The sequence below is a fragment of the Electrona antarctica genome, assembly GCF_951216825.1.
Source record: "Electrona antarctica genome assembly, chromosome: 4".
Lineage (NCBI taxonomy): Eukaryota > Metazoa > Chordata > Actinopteri > Myctophiformes > Myctophidae > Electrona > Electrona antarctica.
The window spans coordinates 35,793,208-35,804,466 of NC_136809.1; the positions used below are offsets into that span (position 1 = coordinate 35,793,208).

The 11,259-nt window shown below is 42.2% G+C and overlaps 1 protein-coding gene across 1 annotated transcript in view; it reads right to left on the bottom strand.

Annotated features, from left to right (window-relative positions):
- LOC306921291 (venom factor-like) overlaps positions 1-11,259 on the bottom strand; it is a gene marked incomplete at its 5' end in the record, with an annotated part of 44,400 nt that extends 33,141 nt beyond the window's left edge. The window contains 13 exons of the mRNA XM_079498400.1: positions 517-675; positions 1,652-1,852; positions 2,650-2,865; positions 2,991-3,143; positions 3,757-3,872; positions 6,942-7,056; positions 7,794-7,896; positions 8,020-8,107; positions 9,630-9,712; positions 9,822-9,913; positions 10,059-10,129; positions 10,455-10,620; positions 11,014-11,259. Of these exons, the coding sequence (XP_079354526.1) occupies positions 517-675; positions 1,652-1,852; positions 2,650-2,865; positions 2,991-3,143; positions 3,757-3,872; positions 6,942-7,056; positions 7,794-7,896; positions 8,020-8,107; positions 9,630-9,712; positions 9,822-9,913; positions 10,059-10,129; positions 10,455-10,620; positions 11,014-11,259 (1,809 nt within the window). The remainder of the gene's footprint in view (positions 1-516; positions 676-1,651; positions 1,853-2,649; positions 2,866-2,990; positions 3,144-3,756; positions 3,873-6,941; positions 7,057-7,793; positions 7,897-8,019; positions 8,108-9,629; positions 9,713-9,821; positions 9,914-10,058; positions 10,130-10,454; positions 10,621-11,013) is intronic.

Sequence of the window (11,259 nt, forward strand, 5' to 3'; positions counted from 1 at the left end):
GGGGGGCCTGAAACAACATATTTTGAGATGGAGGTCGGCGGACCAATACATATCATTTTGAGAGTCCTTGACATCGAAACATGTCAGGAAAACTGTCAGGACCTGAATCTGGGCTCAGGTCTTATTGGGTTTCTAAAACACTGCTTTACTATGTGGGTGTATAGTGTTTGCAAGACCTACATGTCATACGCTGATGTGGCAATCAGCTGACCAATTGGGCGGGGTATTTAAGTTGCCCAAGAGTGCATTCTTCCTGCCTTCCTTCTGCATATGGTTCCTTGTTGTTGTTATGTGCTGTTTGTGCCCACTGCCACCACCACCACCGGGTGGCTCTGCTATTTCAGTTCTCCATGGAGAGCTTGTTATTGTATAGCTATCTCCCTGCTCTTAATGTTTAATGATGGCTGTATAGTCTGACTGACTCACACTCTCTCACACACACACACACACACACACACACACACACACACACACACACACACACACACACACACACACACACACACACACACACACCTTCCGTTGTGTTAGTCTCTGGTTGCTCAGCAGGTACACAGCGTTGTCCACAGCCACCAGGTTGACCTTTGCCCCTGGGTCACCTCTGACCTTAAGTTTGAGACCTCTTCCAGGAGTGTAAGGTCCGTTGTCTCCTTCTGAAGCTGGCTCCACACTCAACTGGGAAGAGACGCAATACCACAAAATGTGAATGATCCTGAAATCACTTATTTCATCATACTGGAGGGCTTGCTTTCTGAGAAAGCATGAGCCTGGGATCCAAGTTATCAAACCAGTGACATTTCATTTACATGCTGGTTCTTACATGCTGGTTATATAAAATAGTGCTTTTACAATTACAATATGAAAAATGTAGTTACTAGTTACTTTGTAGATTTTGATTAGTATTATTACAATACACACTAAACCTGCACTAGATATATTTCAGCCATTTGGAAATGGCAGATCTACGAGTTCACAATGTGTAGTGATGCATTGTGAGCTCCTCCCTGGCCTGTGTGTGTCTGTGTGTTAGGCTATGCAACAGTGACACTTGGTGAACAAATGCTATTTTCGTGCTCGGACACCTTTTCGTGCTCGGACACAGGGACCCAGACACACACACACACACACACACACACACACACATAGCTGTCTATGTGTCACATTTTGAACTTGTGAAATGGGACATTCTGCACAATTTTACTTTTGGTACTTTAAGTATTATATTTTGATGACGATACTTTTGTACTTTTGTCTGGGTGAAAACCACCCGGGATGTTCTCATCATTGTATACTTTAGAACAAAGGGAGTCTACCAACGTGCCTCAATCCTGGAACGGCTGGTGTCACAGGAACAAAGACACATGGTGCAAAAGGAGGAGAGGACACTGGAGCACGTTTCGATTTATGCGGTCTTCATCATCAATGACTCTGATGAAGACCGCATAGGTCGAAACGTTAGTCGTTTTCTATACTAGCACCATTTTATACTTTACTTAAGTTTTCTTCTTTTTGTTTTGGCAAAAAGGCCCAAGGTGTCCACCTATCCTGTTGCCCTTTAATTGTAGTAATGATGATGCTACTTGGTAAGTAAAACATGTAAGGTAGGCTACTTCTTCCATCACTGGTTGCCATGCTGGTTCTTTGGACTCACCTTTCCTACACAGGTGTCGGCCACGTCCACCCAGACAGAGTCAGAGACCACCTCTGCTCTCCCTGTCCATGGTATGGTGTAGAACGCCACCACGCGGAAGGAGGGCATCATCTCCGCGGTAACCGTCATCCCAACCTTAGTGATTATGTGACCGCTGACATCCAGTCGGTTGGCCTCAATGATCTTTCCCCTGTTGAGTACCTGATGAAATTGACACATGGCATGTCAAAGTCAAAAGGAAAGTCATTTTGTGTGCGCATGTGCTTGAAGAAAGATTTGTCACATGCAGCAGCCAATTGAGGAAAAGCCTATTACAACAGGCAAAACTTACAAATGATCTATACACCACCAGTCCATTTGTATAGACTCACATGTAGATTAACACCGATTACTTTTTCATTAACTGGCCACAGTGGCTCAGGGAATCAGAATTCAACTTCTTAAAGTTGCCAGTATTTAGGAAGAAATACCTTAACATTTTAAAGTATTAACATATTAAGACTTGAGACCGATTCTACAAATGTCATAATATATATTCAAAGATGTGCACAAATTGTCACGATAAAAACATCTGTTGTATCTCTGCTATTTTTGAATAGCCAAAGTATAAAATAAAAATGACACAGATGCTTTCCCGGTTTTAATGGTTTAAGAAACTGCCTGGCTAGTTGGCACAGTAGCTCTATAAACCAGCATATTGCTGTTAATTTCAAAGTATTGCAAGTGTTAAAATCAATTCAAACTTGTGAAAATACAGGACCTTTGTAAGAGTATTGATTAAAAACAAGTTTTCAATCATTTGCTACTGTATTGAAAAGAGGATAAGAGGGAAAAAAGAGAGAAAATACTGGATTTGTGTAAGAGAAACAATATAGTACAGTATATCACGAATCGTATCGCGAGTTGAGTGAATTGTTACATGCCTAATTAAAAGTAAAGCGAACAGATGGAAGCGGACAAGGCTTGAGTGGAATCGTGGATGGATGGATGTCTCTCACCAGGTAGGTGAGACGTGTGATGTACGCCCTGTGGGCCGGGTCTCCAGTGCTGATGCTCATGGTCAAGTCCAGACTGCCTCCTACAGGCAACGTCTCAGTCCCCGCTGAGATGTACAGGTAGTTCTGGTTGCGCGTGCTGAAGGGCTGGAAATTAATCACTTGGAAAACATTCTTGGCCTGTTGCTCCAGCTTCAGATGTGCCTGTGTGGTCTCGGCCTAAGAGGCAGATTCACACAAACGAAACCAAATGTTCATCTTAAATGTATCTGTATTTTATGTAATTGTATTTATTTATTAATTTTGCACGCATGCACACGCACACACAGTGAAATGGTACTGACTGTGATGATGCGATTGGTCAGCTCCTTTGGCATGTTGATGGAGGCTTTAAAGGTGCCAGAGGAGTCACTGGTGCCAACAATGGGTGTGCTCAGGTGACTCACTTTGACCGCCACGTTACGAGCCGGGGAACCATCATGGTTGCTCACTTGAATCTGGACATGAGGGAAGATCATGAGATTTGACTTGCTTTAAAGCTCTATTGTCTCATACTTTTATTATGAGAATAAAATATTATTTTGTCCAATCTGTATCTATGGTAGTGTGTGTTAATACAATATGACATAACATTCTGGTTGTATTTGGTCTCACATCTCTCTCTTCTGTTGAGCTGAGAGACCAGCACAAATGTTAAATGTCTCGTCTAGGTAAATGTAGAGTTCTAATAATCAGCTAATAATAAGTTGCTAAGCCATGGCGGATGGAGTAGCATATCACCTGAAACTGTGCATATACATTGAGTGAAACAAAATGAGCCCTCCCCCATCGACAACATGACCAGACTGCTCCCTCCGATATCGCTGAGGAAAGTAAATTTTCAACGCGACCATTAAGCATGAGAATTTCAGTTGGATAGCAGTGTGTTGATTTATTTTAAACGACATTTCCCAGGAGATCTAGACATTTACTTGTCTGCATTCCTACATTAAAAGGTACTTGAAGGCTGGACGACGTTTTTCGGGAAAACAGGCAGCCAAAACACGCAGCAGTGTGCAGGCATCGATTCTTTACACTACGATCTGAATGCCGATTTATGCAGGATCTTACTGTGACGTCAAAGGGCATGCCTGGCTTGAAGAACTTTGGCGTGCCTCTGAAGGATATGACATAAGGAGACTGTACGATCTTTATACCCGTCTTCTGTCCTTCTACCAGGTCACTGCCTACACAGGAGAAAAACGGCCGGGGTAACATAGGTAAATATTTCTTGACATGTATATAACTTTCTATAATCTGGGATAGGATTTATTCACACAAACACACCACACAATTGACACATTTGTTTTTGCTTGATTTTTTTAAACACTGCCCTCATATTAAATTAATGGCCTAAGTCATTTTTCTTTCTTCAGATATCTTAATCATTTTAACAACAACATTTATAACAATTTATGACTTTTGAACTTAATATAACACTGTATCAGTAATGTAACATAAGACGATTAAATTGAATTAAATAGATTAAACCTGATTTAGGCCAATTTATTTAGTGACTTGAGTCCTGACTTGGCAGTTGTATTTGGCCTAAGTCACATGGTTTTGTGACAAATAAATTGCCTATTCTGCTCTGTGTTTTGACCTCACCGTCTCTCTAAGGCCTCTTTTAGACGGCGACCATCTCCAGATAAAACGGCAAAGTCCCGTTGCGTTCTCAGTTTTTATTGACCCTTTACACGAGAACGCACACTTTATGAAAACGCTATAATATCGCTAGGTGGCGGTAACGGGCTGCCAAATAGACCAGTCACCCACGTTATGCACAAGAAGAAGAGCCAGCTCCCCCTTCACGCAGTTCCCGGCGTCATCACACTACAACACACACTACAAGTACACACTTTAACCCCCACATTTCAATGACTTACATAGCTTGCTGTGTTAGGTGTTGGACTACGAGACCATTGCCCCCATTGGCCGTGAGTTCAAAGCTCACAGCAGTCAGTTTTTCGCGATTTTTGCGGTCACTTTAATTTCTCACATATTAAAAACGCTACCAGATTAAAGTTAGGAATAAATAATACTGAGGTAAATGTGATGTTAATTAATAGGTTAATAGGGTGATTCCTTTTTGTTTAATCACCTGGGGAGGGGACTGGATTTTTATTTTCATTCACAGGGAGGGTGATGGTGGTGACAGACAGCTGCCCAGAGCATGCAGGCAGAGCGCCACGGGATGGTTATATATTTTATAATACATTAGGCTACATAAACGCTGCTGCCGCGGCTGCCACCTATCACAATTAAGGCATTTTATTTACATCATGGTTTTACATTCACCATCGCTGATGAGCAGCGCTTTGTAGGCGAGGAGGGAGGCTTGTTCAGGAACTCCATTATATCATAATTATGCATCAATGTAATAATATATGCGCTGCGAGCCAACGTGAGCCATGATGTCATACATTTTGCGGATTCACCTTTTGCCTGTTTACACGGAGAAGGGATAAAACGGCGTTCTCAAAGATTTCCACTCTGGGAGGTGGTTTCACTTTGATGCGTTTTCACCTCCTGAGAACACCCTTCTCGTCTAAAAGGACCCCAGCATATGATACTTTATTTTGCCGTTTCTTATGAACACCATCCTCGTCTAAAAGCCACCTAAGTCACACTCTTGAGGCCGTTTTACTAAAAAGGTGCAGGATCAACATGATCCTTTTCAATTAGGACTTTATTGGCCATTTTACCAGAGGTGGTCAGTGTCATGAAGAGGTGACTTAGGGCCAAAAAAAATCACTTTCCTCAAAAAATGACATAGGTCATTAGTTTAAGAAGGTGACGATATTACAAAAATACCTGTTTCTCCAAAAGAAAAAGAAGTAGAAAGAAACCTTCACTTTCCTATGTTACTGCATGTATGGTCATGGGACCACATGCAATACCTTTCCAGACCACCAGGCCACTAATGAATGTATGGTCATGGGACCACATACAATACCTTTCCAGACCACCAGGCCACTAATGAATGTATGGTCATGGGACCACATGCAATACCTTTCCAGACCACCAGGCCACTAATGAATGTATGGTCATGGGACCACATGCAATACCTTTCCAGACCACCAGGCCACTAATGAATGTATGGTCATGGGACCACATACAATACCTTTCCAGACCACCAGGCCACTAATGAATGAATGTACAGTATGTTATCTCTCTCTCTCTGTCCACAGGGCTAAAGGGCATATTGATGCTGCCTCTGTGTACAAACTTTGACAGTCTGACTACAACGAGGAATTTTCTAAATAAACCATGCAAGCACCAATCAAAATTAGTATTAAAATAGTAACCAACCAGTTTAGAGATAATTTATTAATCGTACTTTATGACACCCCCTCCCCCCTCCCAAATGTTGTCAATTATTCGAACTACAATCCTCTTCTACTGACACGATTTTTATTTCTCACTGCAAATAAAAGCAATAACCTGTACGATTTACGGTGTGCGAATAGTTTGATGAGAAATATTCACCATTTATTAATCACCACCAGTATGTAAATACCTTTTACCCATTCTGAACGGGAACCCCTTTTGTGTTTTAAGCATATTATACTTTATACTTATATGTTATACTTTAGCTATTGAGAAATTGTGAAAATGTGGCGCAAATCTTTTAATATACATTTTTAACTCAAATCTTTGTGTCCCTGGAACAACATATTTTCAGATGGGGGTCGGCAGCCAATTACATCTTTTTGGGGGTCCTTGACATGAAAATGTTTGAGAACCACTGGCATAGAAATAGCTGGGGGGGCTGTCACCCAAAATTGAGCAGGACCTGTGATGTCATGCCATACTTTTTATTTGTGTTTTTTCTATTCATTTGGTCATTAAGGTCCACAGAATGAGAAGCCTGCTCTATGGCCAATTTTGTATACCACACCATAGACAACCAATATAAGGCAAGATTTCCCAAATTTCATCATGCTTTAAGTAGCATGTTACAATTGTGCAACTAGGGGGGTTTTCATGATTCTGAAGCCATTCCAAGCATTTGTTTTGCACGAAAAACACTCCTTGGCCTAAAACGGCCATAGCCGCCATCACAAATGGGATTTCAGTAGTTCTCAAACAGTAATCTCAAGGACTCGGTTCCATGTTTACACTCTCAAGAGTTACAGACATGTAAAAGGGTCCATTTGGAACCCTCCCCAAGGAACCCTGAGGGTCTTGGACCCCACTTTAAGAAGCACCACTCAATTTGATAACATTTACGCATGCAGTGTGTATGCTCCTACCAGATGTAGTGAGGACAGAGGCCTTGACGTAGATGCTGTTGCCCACCAGTGATCTGATGTTAGGGTACGCTGCCTTGAGCTCGTCAATGCTCAGTTTGGCCACTCCACCATTCAGCTGCAGACAAGTATGCAATCACAAGGGTGCATCAATATTAACCACATAAATGGTAAATGGTGCATTTATATAGATATATATATTTACATAGATTGTGCGCGCACGCACGCACGCGCACACACACACACACACACACACACTCACTTTGGATTATTTAAAAAATATATAGATAAATGAATCGACCTTGCGATTCTAATATATTTGTTATAATTTTATACTTTGTAGATTTCCGCGATTTTTGCAGATTTTTGCCTTGTATGACAATCTGCTTGTAGATGGACTATGGACTGTTTTTTTTGTTTTGTTTTGTTTATAATATCAAAGCAGCACTATGTAACTTCTTAACAACTATATAGCATATTATGTCCCACAAAATGATAAAGTTACATATTTAAGCAATAACAATCATCCTTCCATAAATGTATAGACTCAGGGGGGTCCCTGCTAGGGGCTTGGCTGTATTACAAGGGGAGCACTTGCCAAGGCAATACAAGGCAGAACTGCCAGTCAAAAGCGAAGACTGGCCAATCACAGCGCGTCCTCACCGGACATGCTTGCAGAAACTCTTGGGTAATGAAGTCAAAGACGTTGACTGCCATGTTATTTGTGCCCAAAGTGCACATTGATAACCCAAACTACATAGTAGTGCTGCTTTAACTGTTGCAGCCCTGGTTGTGTTGTCACAAAGGTCATCATAGCTGCTAAACTGTGGGATGAAGCAGTGACTTACGACGTACATCAGTGACCTGCTTTACAGATGGCAACCTCCTCATCTCCTTGTTCACCTGCACTCCAAACACCACGTATGCTGTTCCCTGCACTGGTTGTCCATACAGGTACCTGCAACGCACAGCACCAAAACAGAGCCTCAGTCACACTGGTGATGCTTCAACGCTGCAGGGCTCAGCTCGATGTGTGTGCAGAAATGTGCGTGTGTGCGTGCGTGCGTGCCACACAGGTTACCTGGCTTTGATCTCCACCTCCAATTCAGTGTTGTCCAGGCTGAAGTAGGACTGTTTGGGACTCAAAGTAAGGTTGAAGGCAGGGAGCACTAAAACAAGAGAAACACACACACACACACACACACACACACACACACACACACACACACACACACACACACACACACACACACACACACACACACACACACACACACACACACACACACACACACACACACACACACACACACACACACTCATGTCAAGGACCCCCAAATTGACACTAATTAGCCCCGCGGACCCCCATTTGAAAATATATGCCAAGGACCCCCAAAGAGAATTTCTTTACGGCTCTAGCAGTGATTCTCAACCCATTTAGGTCCCGCAGTTTCACATGCATTAGGCTACGGATCCCCATTTAATGGCATTTCTATCTCTGGGACCCCAATTTATATTGTAAAATTGTACTCGTTCCATTTGTACACTCTCAGAGTTACAGACCCACAAGGGCCCATTTGGTTCCAAACTATCATTTAGCACCCCCTAGAACTCCCTCAAGGACCGCTAGGGGTCCCCGGACCCCATGTTGGGAACCACTGCATTAAAAGAGATTAATGAAATGATACTGATCAATACTATTCACTGTCTATTAACAGTATTTGGCGTACATACTTTATATCCTACATAAACCTTGAACCTTGAACATAAACAGACCCTTTTTCCCGTTAAAGGTTTGATTTGTTGATTTAGATTTTCTCCAAAGTCCATGAAGATTAGAAAGGCTATGAACCTCTGGAGAAACTGACTCATCTCCTCCGTGATAACATGGAAGGGTTCACGAAGGTATGGGAATCAGTCTTAGATACAGTGGACCCTTCTAGACTGCGCTTCAATGTACCTTATTGAACGGTAGTGAATAACAAAGACTCTGGTGACCTGTAATGTCACCAGAGGTGATTGTGAAATTTCAGAGCCTCAATAAAAATACATTGGAAAAAAAAAGAAAGGCTAGATGAAAGATTCGCACAATTCATCACATTAAAATGTCATTGAACAAACATGAATAATTATGTTTTGACAGTGACAAAAGAAATGGAACAAATATATAAATCAATGCACACAAACTCAGGTACACATACCGGTATGCAAAATGTCAACTTTTGAAAACAAATGGAGGCCCCAGTATGCTGGGATTTAAAGGTGGCCTACCAGTGAGGATTTTGACAGCATATTTATTTATTTTGTCAATTGTTTTTTTTTGGGGGGGGGGGGGGGTCTGACTTTACACTAGGGTTGCATGCTGAAAATAGCTGATCTACAAGCCAACAACACTGTTGTGCAACACCGGAGCGCAACCAAACGTAAAATGACTTGTCTGTTGCCGACATTTTCAATAGATTTAGTCTTAGTCATCATAGCTTACTTTTTATTTGTATTTAGCTTTCGTCAGTGAAAAAACATAGTCGACAAACATTTTTTTAATGTTTTTTTTGTGGATTGGGAGTCGAACCCGCGGCACACTGCCAGACTGGATTACCAGCCAAGGTGCCTGGACCACTGAGCCATGGCCCAGGCGACAAACATTTTTTTATCATAGTTTTATTCTACGAAATTAACACTGTGGCTTACCATATTTCTTCACTTCAAAGTGGGAAGTGAAGGTGTTCTGTGGCCAGTGGTCAAACTTAGCGATTACTGTCCATATTCCTTCACTGCCAAAGAAAGTCAAACAGGTTAGAACTGGTACAAAAGAATTAAGTAGAAAGCCGTGTGAGTGGTAGCGTAAATGTTAAACGTTAAAAAATGTGACTGGAAGGTCACCTGTCAAATTCAGAGAGATGGTGAGTTTCAACGAGGACACCTCCAACGGCTTTGGTCCTGGCGGTCTGTTTAATCACCACACCTTCTGCATTCTGACAGACAAAAACACCAAACATACAGTATATAACACTTTGAGCCGTCATTCTGTTTGGTGTTGTATTCTGTCCATCGAGGAACAAGGGAACTGAAAAAGCTAACTGTGATATGGTTGAAAATATATAATTTTTCATCAGACACCTTAAACTCCATGGTGACGGTACTGTTGGCAGCCTTGAAGGTGTGTGTCGATATGAAGGCCCTGCATCGAACTGGAGAGAGACAAAAACAGAGAAGACGATCACTTTGGAATGCAAGTGAAAACCTTTTGCCGTTACTGTTTCTTCTGGGGTTCAATTCAAATGCGCTTGAGCTCGTCATCTATTCAAAATCAGATCAAAATATTTTAATGTGGTTAACACACATTGTATAATTAAATTGTGATCATCATCAATATCAAACATATCAGTCTACATTTCAGAAACAGGGTTAAAACATATCCCCACTGGACCCAAAAGAAACAAATAACCAGAGAGGGTGACATCCAAAGTAAATTGAACCCTGGTTTCTTCCATCCGGTGTCATTCCAACACTCACCGGCATCTCCGGGGTTATAGACAGGCTTGTCTGTTTGGATGAAGATGTAGCCGGAGTGAAAGGACACGACCACAACCCGCTCCTCTTCGTGGTAGAAGCCAAACTGCACCTTCAGGCGCACATACTTGTTCTTGTCGCCGTCCCGACCCAGCTGTTCTGATGGAAGCTGTAATGAGATTATTATTATTGTAATGAGCACCGGGTATGATAAATATACACTACAGGAATAATTCCCTGTGAAATCAGCACAAAACTTATAGCAATCATTGCAGTGCGTTTGTTCAGTAATGGGCCTCCCACTATCCAACTCTCCAGCTCTTTAGTAAACATACAATTCATTGTCAGGCTGGGATACCAAATTGTTGCCATTTCTTTTTTATGGTCAATCAGAATTCAACTCTCAGTAAAATTAACAGTGTAGACCAAGGTCCCACAGCAAACTGGGGGTCCTTGAAATGGTTAAGAATCACTGTCTTACACCACCGTATAGTATTTGCATTTGGCGATGAACTTCAGTTAAGCGCATACACTTGTCTGGCCGTGATTCTAAACAGCTCACCCGGATGGTCGTAAGTGCGTGGTAGTCATTAGCGCGACTGAGGGTCACTGTTTCTAGGGCAAGTAGGCTTCCCGTACTGAAGTCCTGGATCTGGATGGTGACTCTGACATCACTGTTCAAGCCGCTGGCCTCCACGTAGATGTTCTCCTCACTGTCCGTTCTCAGCACGTCAGGGGCCACCAGGTTGAAGCTGTATAGGTCCAGGATGGAGGAAGGGGCAGGGGGGGACATCAAGAAGTGTGACAT